The sequence below is a fragment of the Anolis carolinensis genome, chromosome 6 (genome assembly GCF_035594765.1).
Source record: "Anolis carolinensis isolate JA03-04 chromosome 6, rAnoCar3.1.pri, whole genome shotgun sequence".
Taxonomy (NCBI): domain Eukaryota; kingdom Metazoa; phylum Chordata; class Lepidosauria; order Squamata; family Dactyloidae; genus Anolis; species Anolis carolinensis.
Window position 1 is genome coordinate 48,041,876 of NC_085846.1, and position 24,999 is coordinate 48,066,874.

Sequence of the window (24,999 nt, forward strand, 5' to 3'; positions counted from 1 at the left end):
TGTTCAATATAAACATTTGGCAAAAAACAAAGTTCTGATCACTTGACCTTTGCTGTCATGTCTAGTTTGCCCTACAATTTCAGATTTGAATTAAATTTTGCAACGTGGGTAAGTTTAACTGTAATATTATTGTTTACAGAATATTTGTCTTGTTCTAGGGCCCTAGAGGACCCAAAGGAGACACTGGGTTAGCAGGTTTACCGGGTCAGAAAGGAAAACAGGTAAGAAGGAAGCAGATGGTAGGCAAATAGAAATCAGAATGAATGTGGGGAAGTTAGCCACATCTGGGGAAATTACAAGTATATGAGAGCCTGTCTTGTATCTACACGGTGGGGCAGAGGAAACACGTGGTTTTGAAATACAAATAACTTGGTGTATTTGCAGGATACATCATACATACATACACAGAAAGGAAGGTATATCCATCCAGTTAAACACAGAATCACTAAGTGTTATGTACTGAAGATAATACTGTAACTGAAAGATGTTGTCCATCATTCTGGACTCACACTCAGAGCTGCTGCGCAAAGTTATCCATTGCACTCACTAACATTTGCTATGGCACAGCCATTATTTCTTCACGAATGCCATCTTTTAAGTCCGCTTCTGTATGTGGTTTCCTGCATACACCCTGGCTTTCAGATACCCCCATAAGAAGAAATCACAAATGGATAAATCGGGAGAGCGTGGTGGTCACGCAATATCGCCAAATCGGGAGATTACACAGGGGAGGGAATGTGTGTTTCACCATGGTCATTGATGGTCTCGGTTTATGCACTGTTGCACCATCCTGTTGAAACCATATTCCCACAGGAAGTCCACATCTTATCATATTGGGATGGGCGAAATCATTTAACATTGCGACGTAACATGCAGATGTCTTTGTCCTCCTCTTCAAAAAAAAAATACAGACTAATGATTCTATCCTGTGATAGAACAAACCATAATGTGACCTTGGGGTTGTGGAGAGGCTGTTGGTGCAGCTCTTGTTGGTTATCTGCCATCCATTACCTGCAGTTTTGTTTATTCACTGAATTGTTCAAGTGAAAATGTGCTTTGTCATCATCACTACGGCATTGTCATCTTTGACCAAAATGATGAGCATTTCTTGACAGAGCGCTTTGTGTTGTTCGAAATCCCTGGCATTCAAGTGCTGCACAATCAGTGCCATTCTGTTTGAAGTATGTGCCTTAGGGACTGACTTGACATCCCAAAGCTGTTGTGTGGCACTGCGCAGAACATTGTGGACTAACAAGAACTGCCTGCTTCCATGTTTTTGGGGCGTTCACATGCTTCTGGGAAGGCCAGGTGGCTTCCTCTTCATCATATTTTCTGTGGTCTGAAATGCATGAACCCATCGTATTATAATGTTGTGATCAGTCATGTTCTTGGTGGTATGGGGATACCAAGTCACCTTGTCTGTCTCATGAGAAATCTGTATAAAGACCAAGTAGCCGCAGTAAGAACAGATCATGGAACAACAGACTGGTTCAAGATTGGGAAAGGAGTACGGCAGGGCTGCATACTTTCACCCTCCCTATTCAACTTGTACGCAGAACACATCATGCGACATGCGGGGCTTGAGGAATCCAAGGCCGGAGTTAAAATTGCTGGAAGAAACATTAACAACCTTAGGTATGCAGATGATACCACTCTGATGGCCGAAAGCAAGGAGGAGCTGAGGAGCCTTATCAACAAGGTGAAAGAAGAAAGTGCAAAAGCTGGGTTGCAGTTAAACGTCAAGAAAACCAAGATCATGGCAACTACACCTATTAATAACTGGCAAATAGAGGGAGAAAACGTGGAGGCAGTGACAGACTTTATTTTTCTAGGCGCGAAGATCACTGCAGATGCAGACTGCAGTCAGGAAATCAGAAGACGTTTACATCTTGGGAGGAGAGCAATGGCCAACCTTGACAAAATAGTGAAGAGCAGAGACATCACACTGGCAACGAAGGTCCGCATAGTCAAAGCAATGGTATTCCCTATAGTAACCTATGGATGCGAGAACTGGACCATAAGGAAGGCTGAACGAAGGAAGACAGACGCTTTTGAACTTTGGTGCTGGAGGAAAATCCTGAGAGTGCCTTGGACTGCAAGAAGATCCAACCAGTCCATCCTCCAGGAAATAATGCCCGGCTGCTCACTGGAAGGAAGGATATTAGAGGCAAAGCTGAAGTATTTTGGCCACATCATGAGGAGACAGGAAAGCTTGGAGAAGATCATGATGCTGAGGAAAATGGAAGGAAAAAGGAATAGAGGCCGACCAAGGGCAAGATTGATGGACGGTATCCTTGAAGTGACTGGCTTGACCTTGAAGGAACTGGGGGCAGTGACGGCCAACAGGAAGCTCTGGCGTGGATTGGTCCATGAGGTCACGAAGAGCCGGAGACGACTAAACGACTGAGCAGCAGCAGCAGATCAGGTATTGCTACATGTTGCACAACATTGAGGTGTTGTCTGAAGAGATGTTGTACAGTCACCACAGATTCACCGTTTAAAAAAAAACTTCTCCACTGCCACACATGATGCTCTGCAGTCCATTGTGCAATGGCTACTTGAACAGCAATGTCTGTGCTGGTTACTGGTGGAGGGGGACAACCGTTGCCTCTCCCCTTCCAGTGTACTACTCCTCTACCCCACCATGTAGAAAGGCAAGTTCACAACCTCCTGGAAAAGGTGTACTGTTTTGTTTCCATGATTTCTTAGATTTTCTTTAACTATGAGAATGAGCCCTTTTTTGTTGAGTTTACTTCTGATCAGTAATTCCTTTTGATGAATAAGATGGAAAATATTGAAGTGCAGTGTAATGCAACTTTGAGATATCTATATCTAGCTATACATTCAAGAATCTAAAGAAAATTATTTTCAGGGAAATGTGGATTATTCCATAATTTGTAAAAAGTGATAAGAAAACTAATTAGATTCAAAACTGGGCATTACCTCTTGTAGGTGAGCAAGCGGATATGTGGCAAGCAGGCAAGGAGTGGGCAGACTGGAGACAGAAGACCTGTTGACTAGCAATATGAAGGATACTCTGTGGCTGACTTTTCCCAGTAATGTTACACTGACCCAAAAGATGCCAGAAACTAGACATTTTTCATCAGGCAGTGGGATGATGCTGAACGTTTAATGTCAATTAGATAATTTCATAAAAGTTTCTTGTTTGTGATTCATAACAGCCTTCTTAGCACATACTGCTCTGTTTCTAGATCAGAGCTAGATTACAATATCAATTCAGCAAATTCAAGATTTGTTGAGAAGTTTTTAAAAAGAAAACCTGAATATAGGAGAAAGCTAAACTGGGAAATCTGCCAATATACTAGGAATGGGTGAACATTTCATTACAGGTCATTTTTTAATTTTCATTTCCAAAATTCTGTAAAATTTGAAATGTGAAAATTTATCTATCTCAAGGTTCTGTAGCACCTAGCCCTCATTAAACTGCTTATTATTCCTCAAAAAGCGAGGGTGGAAGTCTGCAAATTATTTATTTATTTATTTATTTATTTACAGTATTTATATTCCACCCTTCTCACCCTGAAGGGGACTCAGGGCGGATCACATTACACATATAAGGCAAACATTCAATGCCTTAACATAGAACAAAGACAGAGACAAACGCAGGCTCCGAGCTGCCCTCGAACTCATGCCTTCTTGGTCAGAGTGATTTGTTGCAGCTGGAAATTGAAAATGTATGTATTTTCATAGAAAAAGAAAAAGTTGCATTTATTCACTGAGATAAAGTGGATCAGTTTGAATGAATTTGAACTCCTTTCCTTGAACTGCTTTGAAAATATTCCACCCTTTGGAAAATCATATTATACTAAGCTTTGTATTGCTTTTCCTTTTGTAGTTCATTTCAAATGTTTTATATATATATATATATATATATATATATATATATATATATATAATTATATCGATTTATGGAGCCCCAGTGGCACAATGGATTAAATCCTTGTGCCGACAGGATTGCTGACAGAAAGGTCAGTGGTTCGAATTCAGGGAGCGGAGTGAGCTCCTGTCTGTCAGCTCTAGCTTCCCATGTGGGGACATGAGAAATGCCTCCAACAGGATGGTAAAACATCAAACATCTGAGCATCCCCTGGGCAACATCCTTGCAGATGACCAATTCTCTCACACCAGAAGCGACTTGCAGTTCCCAAGTCACTCCCGACACAAAAATAAAATAAAATACTGATTTATGTACTAAAATAATCTAATCAGATTTGTGTAGATCAGTGGTTCTCAACCCGTGGGCCGTGGCCCAACAGTGGGCTGCCAGAACAAAAATCAGGTCTGCAAAACTCCTTCTTTAATTATTTATTTATTTTATTTCTGCTCCTTTCCGCAGAGCTGACCATTGCATTGGATAGACCACATCAGCTCTAGATTATTAAATATGACTTTCTTTGGGCAAGCAGATGGTGACTACTGGATGGCATATGTTCTGTATCAGAAACTAGAGCTGATGTGGTCTATTCAATGCAATTTTCTGAATCAGCACCCCAAATAACCAAACTGAATCTAAAGTTGATCAAAAACTGATTCATAACCTTTTTGGTACTAAAGTTGGAGAGAGGTCCCTGATCAAAGAGAAGGAGAATCCAAGAAGAATGGATGTTCGTCCATTTATTTTCCTTCAAAAGGTACTATTTCAGGTAGGATTGATGGTAGCTCTCAGTTTGAATGAATACAGTATTTGATTCACTGATGAGATGTATTGCTTCTTTTAATTTAAACAAACAAATTAATCCCTTTATGCTTTTATAGGGAGAAAAGGGTGAGCCGGGAGCTATCTTTGCTTCAACCGACTCATTAACAGAATTGATAAGAAGACCAGGAGAAAAGGTAGTATTAATTGGTTATTTCTTTTATGTATACAGCAGTCCCCAAGTTATGAACAAGATACGTTTTATAGGTTTGTTCTTAAGCTGAATTTGTTTCTAAGTTGGAACAGTACATTTTAAGTGTAACTCCATCTCTCTATCTCTATCATCTATCTATCTATCTATCTATCTATCTATCTATCTATCTATCTATCTATCTATCTATCTGCTTTGTATAGTGTAAGGAAGGGTTAACACCCCTGTGGTATTTGTTTTGCTGTCTGTGCCCTTGTTAAAAGATTTCACCTCACTTTCTTGTCATGGAAACAAGGAATGGTAATAAAGCTTCAGTTGAGACACCTTTTCCCCATCAGAACTCTTTCAGGAATGAATTTCCCTTCCTAGGGATATATTTCTCTCACTTTCTGTTGTCTTACCCCTGTTCTTAACTGTGAGTTGTTTGTTAGTCAGATGTTTGTAAATCGGGTACTGCCTGTATAAAAAACCTTTGGTTTTACATTGCTAACTTTGTCACACAGATTATAGAATGCTGTCTTAAATCACTGATATATAACCTCTTTTCTCACAGGGTGAACCTGGAGTACTGGGACCACCAGGGCCAATGGTGAATATACTCCTTTTTATATTCCTTTTTATACTCCTTTAGTATAGGGGAGAAACATGGAAATATTTTAACATACAGCAAATATTAGTAATGAAAGATGGAAGAAAACAGTTGAAATGAGTATTACTATTGAAAACAAATGCTCAGCTTAAAATATGTGACAATTCATTGTTTTCCTCAAACAAGTCGTTTAATAAAAACTAATAACGATGACATTCTTTTTCACTGCTCCTTATGCCTTGAATTTCTTCCCAGAACACTCGTATGCTCCCAGAATCAAATCTGTTGTTTCCATGAAGCTTTTGACAAGCCTTTAGAGCTCATTCCAACTGAAATGAAACCTAAGTATTTGATTAAGGACTTCATCCCACGGGATAAGTTAAACATTGAAGATTGTTGGTTTCCCCTTAAGTTTCTTTACCCCGTTTAGAAATTAAACAGAAGATATTCCTACCCACATCACACCTAATTCTTTTCTTCGTTTTCTTTAAGATTTATCTGTTTGATTGGCCATCACACAGGAGATATATGTCTCCTTCCACTGTCTCCTCCCCCATAGTTTCCCCTCAAAATCCTTCAATACAGCAGAGTTGAGGCATCAGTCTTAAGACACCACTTTTCTGGGCTCGTTTGTCCTCAGTACCCTTCCAATGAAGGTGAGTTAAGGCACCCTTTTTAAACCCTTATTTCAGTGGGAGCCACCCCGCCTAAAGGAGCAATAGCCATTGTGTAAAAAAGATATAAACTACCTCCTTGGCTCTAAAGATTATGCCAGAAGAAAGGATTCTATACTGCCCATCTCGGCTCCTCCCCCAATGACATCATTGTTTTATTTACAAATGGGCAAAGGGGATTCCCATCACACATTAAATTCAGCGATTCTACATGTCTCTACATGGGGAATTGAAAAATAGGTCAATTACCAATCGACTTAAGAATCAGGGGGAAAACCCACACTTTAGAAACGGTGAAGTACCGGAAACCCACAGTTGAAGTTTGCATCATGTGATGAATCCCTTAGGTTGCCAATTCTTAAATGTGTAGAAACGCTGATTTTATTGTGTGTAATGAAGTTCTTATATTTGTCTTTTTATTCCCTTCACAAACAGTTGGTTAACAGCCCTGCTATTGAAATTTAGATTCCAAGCTCTGAAAATATCTTTTAAAATTTGTAAAGTTCTGTGTACATACGTTTCTTTACATTCTGTCCTAATGGTGGCCTCTTTTCTTGAGTACAGGTTATATGTCAAAATGTTGCAAAATACTCATTCCTTTAAGAGCAATCCATAGTTTTCATGATCTGTTCTAGACAATCAAAGGCTTTGTTATAATCCCTAAGGTACAGGATGATTTTCTTCTGAAATTCTTTGATGCACTACATTATCCACTGCAAATTTCCAGTGTGATCCCTGGTGCCTCTTCTGTTTCTTGAACCAATCTTGGACATCTGGCCTGTCTATTGTTGCCATATACTGTATGGTAAAAGTCATTGGTGTGAAATTTTGAGCATAATTTTGCTTGGATGGTCCTGTGATTACCACAATTCATGGTGTCCCCTTTCATGGGAAATGGAATGTATGCAGAGTGCTTCCAACCATAACATATAAATGGGTTCTTTGTATTGTGGAGGAGTTCTCCTAGAATCATAGAATCATAGAATAGTAGAGTTGGAAGAGACCTCATGGGCCATCCAGTCCAACCCCCTGCCAAGAAGCAGGAAATCGCATTCAAAGCACCCCCGACAGATGGCCATCCAGCCTCTGCTTAAAAGCCTCCAAGGAAGGAGCCTCCACCACAGCCCGGGGGAGAGAGTTCCACTGTCGAACAGCCCTCACAGTGAGGAAGTTCTTCCTGATGTTCAGGTGGAATCTCCTTTCCTGTAGTTTGAAGCCATTGTTCCGTGTCCTAGTCTGCAGGGCAGCAGAAAACAAGCTTGCTCCCTCCTCCCTATGACTTCCCTTCACGTATTTGTACATGGCTATCATGTCTCCTCTCAGCCTTCTCTTCTGCAGGCTAAACATGCCCAGCTCTTTAAGCCGCTCCTCATAGGGCTTGTTCTCCAGACCCTTAATCATTTTAGTCGCCCTCCTCTGGATGCTTTCCAGCTTGTCAACATCTCCCTTCAACTGTGGTGCCCAGAATTGGACGCAGTATTCCAGGTGTGGTCTGACCAAGGCAGAAGAGAGGGGAAGCATGACTTCCCTGGATCTAGACGCTATACCCCTATTTATGCAGGCCAGAATCCCGTTGGCTTTTTTAGCTGCTGCATCACATTGTTGGCTCATGTTTAACTTGTTGTCCACGAGGACTCCAAGGTCTTTTTCGCACACACTGCTGTCAAGCCAGGCGTCCCCCATTCTGTATCTTTGATTTCCATTTTTTCTGCCGAAATGAAGTATCTTGCATTTGTCCCTGTTGAACTTCATTTTGTTAGTTTTGGCCCATCTTTCTAGTCTGTCAAGATCGTTTTGAATTCTGCTCCTGTCTTCTGGAGTGTTAGCTATCCCTCCCAGTTTCTGTTGGTATGCATCTGTTTCTGATGATTTCTTGCTCCCAAATTATTTGAATGCAACTTCTACTTCACTTTCTGATATTGTGGATTTGTGTTCAAATGACATTTTCTTGTATAAATCTGTAGTCTTCTCATCTCTTTTGTATTATACAAATTTTCAGTGTATTGTTTTCACTGGCGTTTTATTTGTGTTCCCCTTCTGATTGTATTGCATCCCCACTCTTGTTTTGGTTTCTCAGATCTTGTCTAAGAGGTTCTTCCATTTTTGTTGGCATCTTCTATTTCTATGTATTATACTATTTCTATGAGTATTATAGTGGTTCTCCTTGTCCTTGTGCACAAGTAAAGAGTTGCATTCAGGTTTCTGACTTGATTTCTGTCACATTTTACTTTTGCTTTTCATTTATCCATAACTGCCTTAAGAATCTCATCTGAGGCTTCTCTTTCTATTTGAGCACTTTCCTCCCCTGTTATCTTTTAACTTTGGGTTGCTTTTTTGAAAAAGCCAGGAGCTAAATTATATGATGAGTTATTGCAGTAGATTTTGTACCAACTTCTTTTTCTATTTCAGCTCTCTGTGTGTAGTACAGTAGAGTCTCACTTATCCAACACTCGCTTATCCAACATTCTGGATTATCCAATGCATTTTTGTAGTCAATGTTTTCAATACATCATGATATTTTGGTGCTAAATTCGTAAATACAGTAATTACTACATAGCATTACAGCATATTGAACTACTTTTTCTGTCAAATTTATTGTTAGACATGATGTTCTGGTGCTTAATTTGTAAAATCATGACCTAATTTGATGTTTAATAGGCTTCTCCTTAATCTCTCCTTATTATCCAACATATTCGCTTATCCAACGTTCTGCCGGCCGGTTTATGTTGGATAAGTGAGACTCTACTGTGTGTACCTTCAAGTCACCTGTTGACTTATGACAACCTCTTGAATTTGTTAGGGTTTTCTTAGGCAAGAAATACTTGAATATGGTTTTGCCAGTTCATTCTTCTGAAATATAACTGAAAGCTCCTGGTATTTCTTTGTAGTCTCCTATCCAAGTATTAACCAGGGCCAATTTTGTTTAACTTCTAAGATCAAATGGGTTTTAGTCTTCTAGAGCAGTGGTTCCCAAACATTTTTGGTCATGGAACCCTTCTGAAAACTTTTTCTCCCATGGAACACTAACTGTTTCCCTGATTTTCCTGTGAAACCCTAACTCTGTCTCTAAGCAATGCATGGTGAATCCACAAAGTTCTTTCTTCTTTAATCTACTATTGCCTGGAAATTTAGTACAATGTACTACCTCTGGAAATAAAGATAAAACATTTTAAATATTACAAAAATGAAATAGTGTCATTTTTGCACTTAAAATAATTTTGAAATTGGACTTTTATGTCTGACAGATGAATTTATAAATCCAAGATGACATCCAATTTACTCCTAAATTTGTTTTTTGTGTAAGCATAAGCTTAAAAGTCTGATTCACATTGATAGGTGGACACAAAGAGCATTGCTTGGATAGTCTTCCCAGCTATTGACCCTTTTCATCAAGCGGCAGCTGATGCTTTATTCAAAGAAAGTGCTCTGTGTGTGTTTATAATTCCCCCATCTTACTTTGGCAGGAGTGAATATAGTACAATATAACTAAAAGGACATAGGGAATGTATATAAATCACATACACTCTTTTTAAAAGCTCTAATATTAATAAAATTAAAGAAGCACTAATTATTTATTCAGATCTTGAGAAGCTAATCTTAATATACAGCCCATTTCTTTCTTTCGACAGAATTTTTTTGTTGTTTGTATAAACTGTTGTTGTCCAAAGCATAAACCTTTCAGAGAACATTAGCCATTCCATAAAATGATGAAAGAGAAGAGCGCCTCATTTGTTGTTCCTGGTGTAACCAGTAAAGCTTGAACAAAAAAAACAACATTTGTTCTTTGTTTGTGCACACACACTCCTTAGATTTATTGAGTTGCTGTCTTTCAAGAAGAGTCAGTAAAGTTCTGAAAACACATCCTACTCTACAGTAAGATGTGTGTGGTGAGTTATATGCTCTGCCTTCTCTCAAATAACCAAATAATCCGTTTCTAATTAATAACAATTGGATATCTCTGTAGGCATTGTTAATCCACTAGTATGTATATGACAACTATAAATCATAGAATCATAGAGTTGAACTAGACGACATGCACCATGCAGTCCTACTCTCTGCCATGCAGGAAAAGCCCAACCAAAGCACCTCTGAAGGATGGTCATCCAAACCTCCATAACACACCAGCTACAGAGAGTTTCACAGCTCTTACGGTCAGAAAGTTTTTCCAAATGTTTATGTGGAATCTCTTTTCCTGCAATTTGAATCCTTGCTCCGTGTCCAAGTTTCCAGCACAGCAACAAGCCTTCTCTCTTTTCGTTATGGCATCCTTTCACATATTTCTACATGGCTAACATAAAATATTTCTAGGCGCGAAGATCACTGCAGATGCAGACTGCAGCCAGGAAATCAGAAGACGTCTACTTCTTGTGAGAAGAGCAATGGCCAACCTCGATAAAATAGTGAAAAGCAGAGACATCACACTGGCAATGAAGGTCCGCATAGTTAAAGCAATGGTATTCCCCATAGTAACATATGGTTGTGAGAGCTGGACTATAAGAAAGGCTGAGTGAAGGAAGATGGATGCTTTTGAACTTTGGTGCTGGAGGAAAATCCTGAGAGTGCCTTGGACTGCAAGAAAATTCAACCAGTCCATCCTCCAGTAAATAATGCCCGGCTGCTTACTGGAGGGAAGGTTATTAGAGGCAAAGATGAAGTATTTTGGCCACATCATGAGAAGACAGGAAAGCTTGGAAAAGATCGTGATGCTGGGGAAAATGGAAGGAAAAAGGAAGAGAGGCTGACCAAGGGCGAGATGGATGGATGGTATCCTTGAAGAGACTGGCTTGACCTTGAAGGAACTGGGGGCGGCGACGGCCGACAAGGAGCTCTGGTGTGGACTGGTCCATGAGGTCACGAAGAGTTTGAAACGACTGCGTGAATGAAGAAGAAGAAGAAGAAGAAGATATTTTCTCACAACCCTCTCTTCTGCTGGCTACACATACTCAGCTCTGGGGCCTTTGATCATTTTAGTTGCCCTCTTTTGAAGACTTTCCAGCTTATGGAATGGATTTCTATATTTTAGATTTATACAAAGAATATGCATACATTTTCTTATTTATTGAGAAAATGAACAGCCACTGTAAAATTTTAGTAACCTGGCAGATCAAACTGCTGAGTTCTGTTTTTGAGATAACCTTGTTACACAAAAATGTTGGGTTTTACGCAAAATCCCAACTTTTTTGCACAATTTATTTTTGACCAACAAAATTTCTCCAAATTTGAAAAATAAATGAAGGTAGTGTGATATTTTGCGTATTTTTAATCTTTTTCACATTCCAAGGGATTTATTTCTCAAGCAGTATGGAAATAAAATTTCTTAAATTATTCATTTTTTAATGTGGGAGTGGAATAAATGACGGTTTACATCACTATTGCTTTGTGAATCCATTTTTGTTCTTTTGACAGTGTCTCTTTCTTCTTTATAGTATCTCTTGAAGAAATCCAAAGTATAATTCACTAGCCAAAATGCATCCAGAATTTTGGGTGAATAAATGTTCTTTTCTACATCATGGGACTCAGGCTCTTTTTTCCCCTTAGTTGTTTCCAGTTTCTTTTGTCTGTTTTTTTTTTTATTTAAAACTCTGAAAACGACTACATTTCTTCAATGGTAAGACACCATTGATTATAATATTCACTCTAATTTTAGTACAACCACTATAAACAAAAATACCTAAGATTACACCTGCAATTTTAAGATGCACCACATTTTAGAGATGTTTCTCTAGGAAAAAAATGAGTCTTAGAATTGAAGAAATGCAATACTACTAAAGGGGCACTGCACTACTTTGTTGTCTTTTTCTCCTTAATTTTTTTCCTGTGGAAGAAAATAGCTAACAAATTCCTCAGAGGATATCAAATCAAAGACGACAATCTCCTGCTCCCAGCTCATAAAATCCCATGAATAACAAAGGACAATTTCACAATTAAAACCCTCCCTTTAGTACTCTGAAAATTAAAAATGCACATGGAACTCAAACATATTTGTCATTTTAACATTTGTTTTCTTTTCCTCCATTTATCATAATCTTTTTTTTTTTTGTCTTTAGGGGCCACCTGGAAATCCAGGCCCAAAAGGAGAACTTGGCTTTCCTGGACGGCCTGTATGTACATCTTTTCGGGCAGGGGGTTAATATTTTTCCTATTATTTTTAGATAGGTGCTAAAGCATTTGTATGTGTCTCTTTTTCCAGGGACGTCCTGGACTAAATGGACGGAAAGGCATAAAAGGTGAACGAGGTGTAACACTATATGTAAGTTTTATTAAAACAAAGAATCCCTGCTAATTGTATAAAAACATGCAAGCATAGCACAATAGAGAAAAGGAAGCACAATTAGACAAACAAAGGGCATTAGTCACACTGTATATCAATTTTGAAGCCCCAGGGCCACATGTCCCAATATGGGTGGAATCTCCCATAAAACCAGCCATTCATTTCAGATTTTTTTTCATCTATGCAGCAAGGGAATAATCCTCCAAAGTACCTGGGGATTAATTTGGGAAATACTGTTCGTAGTGGCTAGGTGTCTAAGGGTTGCAAAAATTAGTGGGTCACATAGGCTGCATGTTTCCCACAATCTCTGTAAACAGTGGCCACATGGGAATGGGATAAACATTCCATTTAGCTAGGTTTGTCAAAATACAGATCTGCATTATTCTTTAAATTTATTGCATTACCGTGGAGGAGAACAGATTTATTTATAAATTTACATATAAGCATCCATGGTTGAATACATTTGAGAAATTAGAAAAACAAAATTTTCTAATTTTTCCTTCAATTGAGATTTTAATGAGATACCAGAGATAGGAATTATAAAAACCTCCAGTTGTTTTTGGACTGCAACTCCCAGCACTTTTCACATTGGATATGCTGGCTACACTTGGTTGGAGCAGCATCTGAATAATTCCCTTTCTTAGTGTAGAGAAATACATTTAAAAACAATAACAACCGATGTGACGGCGCGAGTGGCGCCATCTATATGTTGAACTATAAGTTGCAAGATTTGAATTGTTGTATCATGCCTGATTTTGCCCTTACCCTGTAAATGTAGTTGGATTGGTTATTCATATCTGTCAATCAGTGTTGTTTGTACCTGTTATATTGCTCACTCAGCAAAACTGTTTGGCTCCACCTCTTCCTGGAGTAGGACAGTGTTTCCTCTTTTCATTCCACCAGCAAGCTCTCTATCAGATGGACGTGAGAGAGAGACTTGGCACTAAAAGCCCTTCAAAAGTTACCTCTCAGCACCAATTCTGAGGTTCTTACCCTTGGGACTCACACTTCATGTTCAGGGCCAACCTGAACAACGTTGAGGAGTCTCAAGCGCCTTCACATCAGTCCTTTGGCAACAGAGGAAGACTCTTGTCTTCAGATATAGGTCATTGGACTGAGGCTGAGTTTGCTCCGGCATTCACAGCCAGAGAAAGAGGGATCTGGACAAGCTTCGTGGACTTAAACAATCAAAGACTGTAATGTATATTTTCTTTTACCCCCTTTGTGAACAATAAACCCAGTTTTTGAGTTATCTACAGTGTTTTGGTCCTTGGGAGTTCCAGTTTCCCTAAAGGAGGGCAAGAAGCAATCCCCTGGGGAAAGATGTCACGTCCATGCCTCTTTCACTAAGAGTACAGCCCCAGGCGCGATGGCACAACCGAAAAGCAATACATCACAGCACATGTTGAGTGCAGACAACCGCCCCCCCTGTTTTTGCTAAACTCCTATAATTCTTTTCTGTTCATGTCATTGTGGTATTTTTTCAAGAGTTTTGGGGAAAAAATGGAGAATGATAATTTGATTTTTGTTCTGTAGTAAACAAAAAAATCTAGATTTCAATCCCCGAATGATCCATTTAACACGTGTGCTGCAGTTAGAGAGTGTGATGCCTGATGTTTTCCTCAATTTTTGTCTTTCCAGGGCCTCCCTGGTCTTCCTGGACCTCCTGGCCTTCCAGGCCCTCCGGGTCGTGTAGTATATATTAAAGGAGTACGTATTTTGAAGATTGTTTCTGTGTTTAACTGTGCCCAATGTGGCTGTGACGGCTAAATGCAGCATCTATCTACACCGACACTATATCTCTGAATAATAGATGCTATGAATAAGGGAGGAATGTTTCCATCACAATCTGCTTGCAATTTCCCAGGGACCTGCTACACAAAATGTACTCTTATTGGGTCAAAAAATGCCGCAGCACTACAAACCTTGCCACAACACCACAAAATACTGCAATGCCACAAACAATCTGGACATCGGTAGTTTTCAGTTTGAAACAGTGTTAGCTAAGGCTGGTTTTGAAAATGACACAACAGAGTGAAAATAAATTTTCAAGCTATCTTGAAACAAAGGCAAAGATAATTGTAATGAATAAATAAGATGGGGTGAGCAAGAATGATGTTCCTGCTCCAAATTGTTTCTGCAGTTTCCCTCTTGCAAAGTTAAAATTGTTTTGCTTGCAATGTGGAATTCAGAGCTTAAGAAAGTTAGGAACGGCTTCCAGTTTTGGCAAATATCCAATGCTACATTGCACACAAAGCAGACAACACACAACACATTAAGCTTTAAAATTAATAAAACATATAAATATATTTAAAAACATAGCACCTGGTCCAACTATTGATTCTGTGGATGCATATTGCACATCAATACTATTACACTTCAATTTTAAAATAACATTTACTGTTTTTATTTTCCTCCAATTTTTGAACAGACAGTTTTCCCAATTTCTCCCAGGCCTCAGTGCAAAACAACAGTAAGTACCAATGTTTTATCTTATTCATTGAGATATATATGTTGGGTGCTCATGAGGACTAGAAAAGCAATGTTTATGTAATTTATTCTATTATACTTGCATTTCATTATTTTGTTGTTATATTTATTGCTTTGCCAACAAACGTATGTTTGGCAACTTTTAACTTAATACTGAAGGTATGATATGATAACAATTGAGGGGTTGAAAGCCACACATGGATGTATTATATGCAGTCACATCCATATATGCAATTACTCACAGTATACACTTGGGAGATTTGTACTACCTTGTCCTTGCATATTGTCCTCACATCATCGCTACAGCCCAGTAGGCCCCCTGGTGGCGCAGCGGGTTAAACCGCTGAGCTGCTGAACTTGCTGACCGAAAGGTTGGCGGTTCAAATCCAGGGAGCTGGGTGAACTCCTGCTGTTAGGCCCAGCTTCTGCCAACTTAGCAGTTTGAAAACATGCAAATATGAGTAGATCAATAGATACCACTTCGACGGAAAGGTAATGGCGCTCCATGCAGTCATGCTGGCCACGTGACCTAGGAGGTGTCTACGGACAATACCGGCTCTTTGGCTTAGAAATGGAGATGAGCATCAACCCTCAGAGTCGGACATGACTAATGTCGGGAGAAACCTTTACCTTTACTGTCCCTGCATATTGTCCTCACATCATCACTAGCCCAGTAGTGCACCTGTCCTGAGCATGAAAGGAGAATATTCTCCGCATATTTTCTTCCCTAGTTGAATCCCAGACAGTCCTCCCAACAGCTGTTTGGCCAACTCTTGGGAGTGCAGTTATGCTGGAGAAGAAAATGACTGGAGTTGACTGTCTCCATGTATCTTCTTTACCGGCTCATTTCCGTTTCCAGCATTCTATGAAATTTCTGTTTGTCTGTGTTGCACTTCTGGTGGTGACAGCAGTGATACTATAGCAGTGATGGCCAACCTATGACACGTGTGTCAGCACTGACACACCTAGCCATTTTTGCTGACACGCTGCCGCATGCAGATTGATTGGATGACTATGTATTTTGTGGCCAAATTTGGTGTGATTTGGTCCAGTGGTTTTGTTGTTTACTCCATGGGAATTATGCACTCTATATATATATATATATATATATATATATATATATATATATATATATATATATAATTATTATTATTATTATTATTATTCTATTATTATTGTAGTATATTATCATATTAGTACTATTATATTATTATTATATTATTTATTATTCATGACTACATTGAAACTAGAATAGAGAGAATTCAGCGTGGAAACTGCAAGAGGTACCATAGATTGTTGTACATGGAAATAATGGTAGTAAATAGTTTTTGATTTATTAAATACAGTTATATATTACAATTATATATTTTTGTTATTTAAACTATACATATTGCAAAATTATGGGTTTTTTTCTCAAAGTGACACACCACCCAAGTCATGCTAGGTTTTTTTGGTGAACTTTGACACACCAAGCGCAAAAGGTTGCCCATTATTGTACTATAGCAAAGAAATTTGTCAGGGTGAATTTTGCAAGTTGAATACTGCTAGTAGGCTGACTTTCCAAAGACCATGAAGGGAGCAGGACAGTGCTGGGGACAGTGATTACCTCTACATGTACAATGTAGGTACTCAGCTGCTCAAAGACAGGATAATTCTTTCTTACCTGACTTATTTGTTTATACTTATTGCCGGGTAGAGGCTTTAAATACTATATATGATTGGCTTTAAATACTGTATATCTTGATTTAAGTATGCAAGGGCAGCAAAATGTTTGCAAAATATAATAGAGAAAGATGCAGCTACATTTACTTTTTAAAAACCCAAGGACTGGAATATGATCATGGATTTTCTTAGGCTGTAAATTGCCATCTGTGTTTTTAGAAGGTAAATATTTAACAATTTGATCTAATTAACCACGCAAACACAATCTGTTCTTTTGAAATCTGTTCTTTTGACGTCTATGTTCTGTTGCATTGTGATGATGAAGAGCTGATGAACAGATTGTGGTTGCTGGGGTTGAGGCAACAGTCCTTTGGGAATTCAATGCTTTAAAATTATAGTTGTTTTAAACTAGGTGGACATCTTGGATATTATGACTAGGAACACATGAGAGAGGGCATGGTAGAGAACCTTTATTTAGATCGAGGACTCAATATCTTTCGAAGAAGCACATTGGAAGAAGCCACCTACCCATAGTATAGTGCCAACCGATTCATAAAATCATAGATCTAGAAGAGACCTCAGGAGCCATCCAGTTTCATTCCCTGCCTCAATTGATAGATGTGGCCCCACTACTTTGGAGTGTTCCTCCCAATGTGTTTGTTAGAATGCCACTAGCTGCCATACACGCACTCATTTTCATAAACACAGTACACAACCATACTCACATGTTGCTCCTAACACAATACAAACAAGAGCAGTGTTGTATTTCTTCTTCTTCATTTCTTCTTCTCAATGAGGAACCATAGCGTTAAAATGAGAGTAGTTACCCCTTCTCTGAACACTTGAAAATATGCTCCAATTATTTAAGCATGCAAAGGAGGGGAGATTTCTGATGGAGAAGGGAAATCAAGACTTTTCTGCAGAGGAAACAGCGTGTCAGTGAGGACCTTCAATGTTATCATTGATACTGTACAGGGAAAACTGACACAACTACATGAGCCATAAGTAAATGTGTGTAAATTACATTCTGAATACATTTGTTTCGTATACAGGTAGGAACGGATAACCTTGGAAACCAAGAAATAACCGACGGTGAGTTATTCAGAAACCGAGACTTCCGTTCTAAGATCTGTGATTTAGCAGTGTTTGCAGTCTACACTAGCTTCCAACCAATTTCCAAACTCAATTGGCGTATGAATGTTGACTAGAGCAGAGCTTTTCAAGCTTTTTTGATCCGCGTCCCTTTTATCCGAGAAATATTTATGTGACTCCAAGTATATAAGGAGCGGAAGAAGGTGAGAGAAGCACACTTGCGCGTGCATGAGAAGGAGACAGGCAAAGAGATGCTTGTGAGAGAAGAAGAGGGGAAAGCAGGAAGAGATGTGTGTGGCAGAGGAGGGAAAGCAGAGAGAGATTCACATTTACAGGAGAGAAAGTAAGGCGACCCCAGCATACAGTTATGGTGACCCTTTTGGGGTCTCAACCCATACTTTAAGAAGGTCTGGTCTAGAGAGCCACTATGTAGGCCATACTGCCTCCACAGGGAGATGTTTGGCTCTGCATGATTTTTTTTTTCGTGTCAGGAGCAACCTGAGTTGCTTCTGGAGTGAGAGAATTGGCTGTCTGCAAGGACGTTGCCCAGGGGACGCCCGGATGTTTTTTGATGTTTTATCATCCTTGTGGGAGGCTTCTCTCATGTCCCCGCATGGATCTGGAGCTGATAGAGGGAGCTCGTCCGCACTCTCCCCGGGTGGGATTCGAACCTGGCAGCCTTCAGGTCAGCAACCCAACCTTCAAGTCACAAGGCTTTTATCCCCTAGGCCACCGGAGGCTCCATACAACTCTGCATGATGATGCTTCTCTTTGAAAGTTGCAACTGAAAGTTTATCCACTAGAATGGTTCATGGAGATCCTGAGGCAGAACTTGTTGGGGAATGTAAAAATAAGTTGGTGTGTGTGTTAATTGAAAAATACAAAGCACAAAGCTGATTGGTTGGGTCACATCCAGGGAGCTAACTGAGCCTGGAATTTTTGGCAACAGTTACAGATAGCTTTCGATACAGGAGCTAAAGTTTTGCTCCTGGGCTGCTGAAAGGAAGACATTTTACATGGACAATCTAAGAACCATTTGAATCTCTTTCAAAGGACATTGTGTGAGTTGATGCAACTGTTGAAATGACTGTATATGTTGCTCTGCATTTTGAACAGTAAACTTCTTGTTCTTTACTGATAATCTGTGTGGCATATCTTTTCTCTGGCAAGACAATGTGTGGACTGGTCAAACGTGAACTATGCATGATTTTCACTCCGCCACAGAACCTCGCACTTCTCAGATGCCCAATCCCCTTGCAGCCTATGCTTATCCCAAGGGGTTGCTCTATGGGAGAGGAGCTGGGGGAAAGTGGCTTAGAGGAAATTCTCCTTGTAAATTCTTGGTGACTAGCAGTGGTTGTGATTTACAGCTTGCTGGCTTTGTTTATTTGGACTACTGACTTGCTAAATAACTTCTAGATCCGTTAGAAATTGCCCATTCTTTTTTCCTTTTCCATTGACCCTGAATATCATGTGGGTTAAGTCCTTGACAGCTCTTGCACTTCACCTATTTGGTTCCTGGGTCACATGCTGACTAGAACATAAGACAGGGTCAAACATTTATGTCTAGACAAAACCAGAAAGAAAAACACAGGGTCCATTTGAGGTTTTCTTGCTGCCCTGCCTCCCTAATATTTTAAATGGAGGTAGCACTGGTGGTTTCTTTTCAGAACTTTAGCCAGTTTTAAACCATACTTCTTGAAGTATACAAAGATTTTCACACTTTCAGACGTATAATGAAGTATACAAAGATTTTTACACTTTCAGATGTATAGATCAAGGACAGGGGACTATAGCCAAGAAACTGTAGGGCTATAGAATAGAACAAATCTAGCCTATCCCATATATTTTCTCCAAGAGAGAACATATTACAAGATGAGGAGGCATCCTGAATTTTTCTGATAGAGAACTGATAAGATTTCTCCTATCCCAGAAAGCCACTTTTACTACTGCTTTGGTTGTGCCAGCAAAAAAAAAAAGTCATTGTGCTTTAAAAAGGGGAGACTTTTAGCAAAACATGTTGGAAATCTGTTTATGTATTGTACTACATGGATGTTATAAACCATGCAGAAATGCCCCTATTACTGATAGCATGTTTTCTCATAGAAATGTTTTTTGAATACAGGTTCTAGGAGTGTAAATGTTGTACCAGCCTTCAAAGGTGAAAAGGGAGACAGAGGTCCTCCAGGGCCACCAGGTATTACATTTTAAAAGACTGATTCTGATGGTGATTATGAATGAGAATATTCCACAAATAAGTTCAAATATCTCCAGAAAACTGGAAGGAGGAAAGATGTAGTAAAGACATTTCCTATAGTATCAGAGTTTTTATATTTTGAAGGGTATTTTCAATACATAGTGCTATTTTAAAAAGAGGGTCTTCCATAGCTTTTTGCCAAATTTTATGAGTGTTATCCAGAAAGTAGATTACATTTTGGAATTAAAAATGAACAAAGTATAGGAGAAAACACTTACCATATGCAGTTGAAAGCCACACCCAAATACCACTTCTCAACATAGTCGTCATTCAAATCTAGGCACTTATCATAGCGAGGAATGACCTTGGAAACTCCTCCCTCACCAAACTCTGCCGCTTGCGTTCTCAACGCAGCGTTTTGGCGACAATGCACAGCTGTGGGAAGGGGAGACCGGCTGGTTGAGGAAGCAAGCGGCAGAGTTTGATGGGAGAGGAGTTCACCCGTAAGGCAAACCAGGCAGTTGCCTGTGGCGCCATTTTCTTTGGGGCGCCGTTGCAGGATGATGGATGCGGGCTCTGACCCCCGGGGAGCCCCTTTTCGCCTTCTCATCTTCTCATCACCCTTCCAAAGCCGCAAAGGAGCACTCATCTCTGTGCTGCGAGGCCGCAGCGCAGGAAAACAACAGAAGTGGCTCGCAGTGCAGGGATGAGTGCTCCTTCGCTCTTCCCTCTGCCCTTCCTGGCTTTGGAAGGGTGGTGAGGAGATGAGAAGGCAAGAATGGGCTCCCCGGGGGTCAGCGCCCGCATCAATCATCCTCTTCTGCGAAGAGATGGGAGGTGAGGCTGACATGGAGCAGGAGATGGGCCAAGACCGAGGGAGGAGAGGGAGGGAGGGAGAGGAAGCAGGAAAGAGTTTGTGGAAGGCCCCGACCTCCAAGGCAGGCAGGCGGGAGAGGAGCGAGGCCTTCTTTCTCTCTCGTGTCTCTCAGAGACAGTGAGTGGTTTCCCGCCGCTGACAGAAGACAATGACAATGAGCCTCCTCTCACTCTCCTTCTCGCTCTGGCTCTCTCTCTCTCTCTCTCTCTCTCTCTCTGAGGGACTTGGTGTCACACCTCAGGTTAGCTTCATCTTGCTAAATACACCAGGCTGTACACAGGATATAGTAAATAAGTAGTTCTTAAAAGCAAAAGCTATAAAACAAAGCTATATAGAATAATCCAAGAAAACATAAGGCATAAAGCTAGGTTCCATTAATGCTTGACAAAGTCCCATAATTTGAATACACAAGGCTGCAAGGTAATCCAGGAAAGCAAGAGCTAAGCTTCTATACTCCAAAACGAGACATTGCTTTTGACAAAGGTTTGTCTCTCAGCAAACCCTTTAATATTCCCTGCATATCATGAACACATTTCTTTGGCCTCTGGCCTCTTTTTTGTTTGTTATTCTAACACTTCGGTGAACCCGGAATTCTAAACGGCCAGCCCGATCTAGAGATGTTGTTTGGTCAAGGCCAGACAGCTCGTTAACAGCAGCCTCTGTCTACCTGTTATCTAGCTGGCAGCTATCCTCCCTTTGCACCTGGCTAGCTTCGGTATCAACAACCCCATTCCCTGCTGTGGGAATGTCTCCCTGCTCCTCGTCTCTCACAGCAGGGACACTCTGAACCTGAATCCCATAATTCCCATCAGAGATATCTTGAATCTGAATCCCATAATTCCCATCAGAGTCATCTTGAACCTGAATCCCATCATCTTGAACATCAAGAATCTGAATCTCACAATCCCCATCGGAGTCACTCTGTGACTCCAGCTGAGTCACAACACTTGGCCGGACAAGAAACCTTAGGAGCATCTGCATCTCTTCCCCCCCTCCCACCGCCTCTCCAAAGCCAGGAGGGGGTAGGAGAGGAGGAGCAGCTATCAGCGGCCTTGAGCGCAGGAAATCTAAGGTACAGATGTGAGGTATAGCAGTGAGGCTGGAATCAGAATGTGTTGGGGAGGCTTTCAAAATATTATTATTACTACATGGAGGCTTTTGTTTTGACAGGGAGAGCTACCTTTTATTTTTCAGTGATTGGTTTTGGGGGCGGCACCAAAAATACTGCTTGCTTACACTAGAAAATTACCTAGGGCCGGCCCTGCTTGGAAGACAATTGTATTTGGCCACGAGCGATCACCTATAGTAGCTGGGTGATTATGAGTGGCATTTTAAAATGTGAATGCATGGATTTCTAAATGTTTGTTTGATAGAATAGATATTTTAGGATGTGAAGAGTGTCATGTGTGACCAATACAATTGTTCATGTACCCATATGAAAGAAGATCTGCTGCATACTGCATAGACATACCATGTAAAGTCATTATGCCTACCACTTAAAATTCCAGAAATAGTTATAGGCTTTATGAAAATGGAAGTTACATAAACTGATTTATCTTATTTTCCAGGTCATCCTTTGCCATCACAATATATTGACTTCTTAAATGTCATGAAGGTAAAGATGTTTAAAATGTATGCAAGGAGTGAGTGTGAGTGGAATGATGATGTTGTCTACATGTTGTTCTGCTTTGTCAGGAAGAGCATGTAGATGATCTGTTTAAGATGCTCAAGTACTGTCTTTTGTTGGGTTAGGTTATATTTTAGGTGAAGGAATTGGAAAAAATCACTTTGTAGGGCCCCGTTCAGCAAGAGTTCCTGCTTCTCTCCTCCCTCCCTCCCTCCCTCCCTCCCTCCCCTCTCAGCCAGGTTTCTTCCCCACCTCCCAGTCTTCTGTTTGGCTTCTGAAACAGTCTAACCTTGGCAAAAGGAGGCAGAAGCAAGTAGCTTCCTTCTCTTGTGTCCTTTCCTCCTCTTTCTAAATGGCTGAGTCCTGTTTGCAAGCATCATAGCACTTCTGAAATAATTTCCCCTTTTACTTTGCCTCTACTCTTAAGACTATCATAATACTCTATACTAATGTGCACCCTAATTTGGGCCAAGTATTTTAGGGCCCATCCAGTCAGGCTGAAAAACCGGGACCTAGCTCGGTTTTATCAAACAATGCCTCTGGTAAAAATGAATCAATTCCCTGCTTTGTTCTGAATTAATTAAACACCTGGTAAGATCTGGATTTTATGGTAAGATCCAGGTCTTACCAGGTGTGGGCCCTGTGTGAATTGGGCCCAGGGATTGCGCCACACAATCCCTGGGCCTAATCCACACAGCCATCTCAGTTTTTCGGACTCCAAGAACCCAAAATCCATGAGGGCACCCATACCCTCACCCAAACCACAAACGTACCCCTAAAAAGTAAATAAAACTTACCTGGCCTCCGTTATGTTTCTCCTGATTTCCTCCTTGCCCCCCCCCCCCCCCCATATCTCCTGACACATCATTTCCTTACACCAGGAGGGTGCAGGAAGAAACATAGTGGCAGCCAGGTAAGGGTCCCCCCCCCCCCGATCCCAGTCCACCCCCCACCCCCAGGGCAATAGGCTGAGTGGAACTAACATTAGGAAGCTCTAGTCAGCTCTCAGTGAACTGGGAGCTACACAGGATTCTATCTTGCCTAGTGTCTGCGAATGAATCCTGCAATGGTGAAAGGAGGGAGCTATCATGGGAACTCGATTGACTAAATAGAATCAGTGTCTGGGCGGGAATCAGGAATGGATTGGGTAGGGACTGGTGTTGAAGTGGGAGTCACTAAACAAATTCCCAGGAGTGAGGGGGACCTGCCTGGGGAGTTGTGGGCACTATCATTTCTGGATCTAATTGAGTCTCAGAGATATGATTCCAAGCCTGCCATCAGTGGGCAAATCAGGGGATCCAGAAATAACCTTCTGATATTAATTCCCCATGTGTTCAGCTGGGGTTTAAGTGCCCAGAGCTCTTCAATTAGTAAACTATCCTCGAGAGTGGTAATGAGGCATATGGAATGGTCCCGAGATTGGAAGTCCCTGTGTAGCCAAGTGACGGTCTTAATTTTGACTGCAGTTGGGCTCTTGTGTAGTATCTGAGCCAGGGATTTCTGGACCGCTTTCCTTGACATCCATCTACCCCATTCAACCATGAGTCTGTGATTTCGAACACCAGTTTTTCCCACTGGAGAAGATGTTTTCAGTGGCACGCTGAGTCGAAGATCAAAAGTCAGACTCTGATGTTACATTTGTAATTGTCCTTCGTAGTCCCAAATCCAATTCCCTATGCCCAGCCCTCCCTTCTCCCCTTCGAAACTGAGGAAGCCCTTTCTCTCTCTCATCGTCCTCAGCTTCCATCAAGACTTCCGCTTTATGTTCTGATTGCCTTTCCTCACCTTCCCCATCAGAGACCGGCAACCAATTATCCTCGGTTGGAATGGTAGCCACACTGTCCTCTTCCTTCCAGATGTTATATTGAACAGGATTTCTCACCATAAGAGAAATTTCTTTAAAGAGGTGATCTATTTTCTCGTTTAATTTTGCAAGTTGTGATAAAACTAGATTAAACGACTTACCCATAAGTTCACACAGGTGAGATAGTTCATTTTTCCTATGAATTTCAAGCTGATTCATATTCCTATGTAACTTTCCAAAACCTTCCTTCAGTATCACTCAAAACCTTCAAAATTATTCCACACTTTCTAACTAATCCTTCTCATCCTACCCTTCCTGTGAAACCTCACTTCATTGTTCTCAAACCTAACATTTTACATTCCTACAATTACTTACACTGACCCCCAATCACTTTCCAAAACCCAACAAAACCATACACATTAACTCATAGGAAATATCCGAAACTATCTCATTTCCCAACCCAAAACCCTTGTATCTAACCTTTCTCACTGAACAGATCAAAACTAAGAAACAATAAAAACCCAGTCGTAGTAGACAGAGACTATTAAAATAAGTGAGACAAGCAATTAGACAAACAAAAAGACAAATAGACAAACAAGATGGCGAACCCGTGGTTTACTATCACTGAGTCAGCATGGTTGCAGAGGGCTTATTCACTTCCTTCTCCAACGATTTCCAGCCTCACAGTCTCTCTCCAAATAACCTCTTCAGATGAAGTGCTACTTTAAAGAACTGCTTTAAATTAAGAACTGCTACTTCTTAATTTTTTTCCTCCAACCATACATACATGCAAACATACATACATCTATATATATAAAAGGATAAAGTTGCGGGCGCAGTGACTATAA

The 24,999-nt window shown here is 40.5% G+C and overlaps 1 protein-coding gene across 2 annotated transcripts in view; it reads left to right on the forward strand.

The window, feature by feature from the left end:
- Positions 1-24,999, forward strand: part of col15a1 (collagen type XV alpha 1 chain) — a 153,706-nt gene that overhangs the window by 113,596 nt on the left and 15,111 nt on the right. For both annotated transcript variants that reach the window (XM_008112981.3, XM_008112980.3), the window contains exons 24-33: positions 159-221; positions 4,777-4,854; positions 5,422-5,457; positions 12,179-12,232; positions 12,322-12,381; positions 14,044-14,112; positions 14,834-14,875; positions 17,607-17,646; positions 19,772-19,843; positions 22,289-22,335. In XM_008112981.3, the coding sequence (XP_008111188.2) occupies positions 159-221; positions 4,777-4,854; positions 5,422-5,457; positions 12,179-12,232; positions 12,322-12,381; positions 14,044-14,112; positions 14,834-14,875; positions 17,607-17,646; positions 19,772-19,843; positions 22,289-22,335 (561 nt within the window). The remainder of the gene's footprint in view (positions 1-158; positions 222-4,776; positions 4,855-5,421; positions 5,458-12,178; positions 12,233-12,321; positions 12,382-14,043; positions 14,113-14,833; positions 14,876-17,606; positions 17,647-19,771; positions 19,844-22,288; positions 22,336-24,999) is intronic.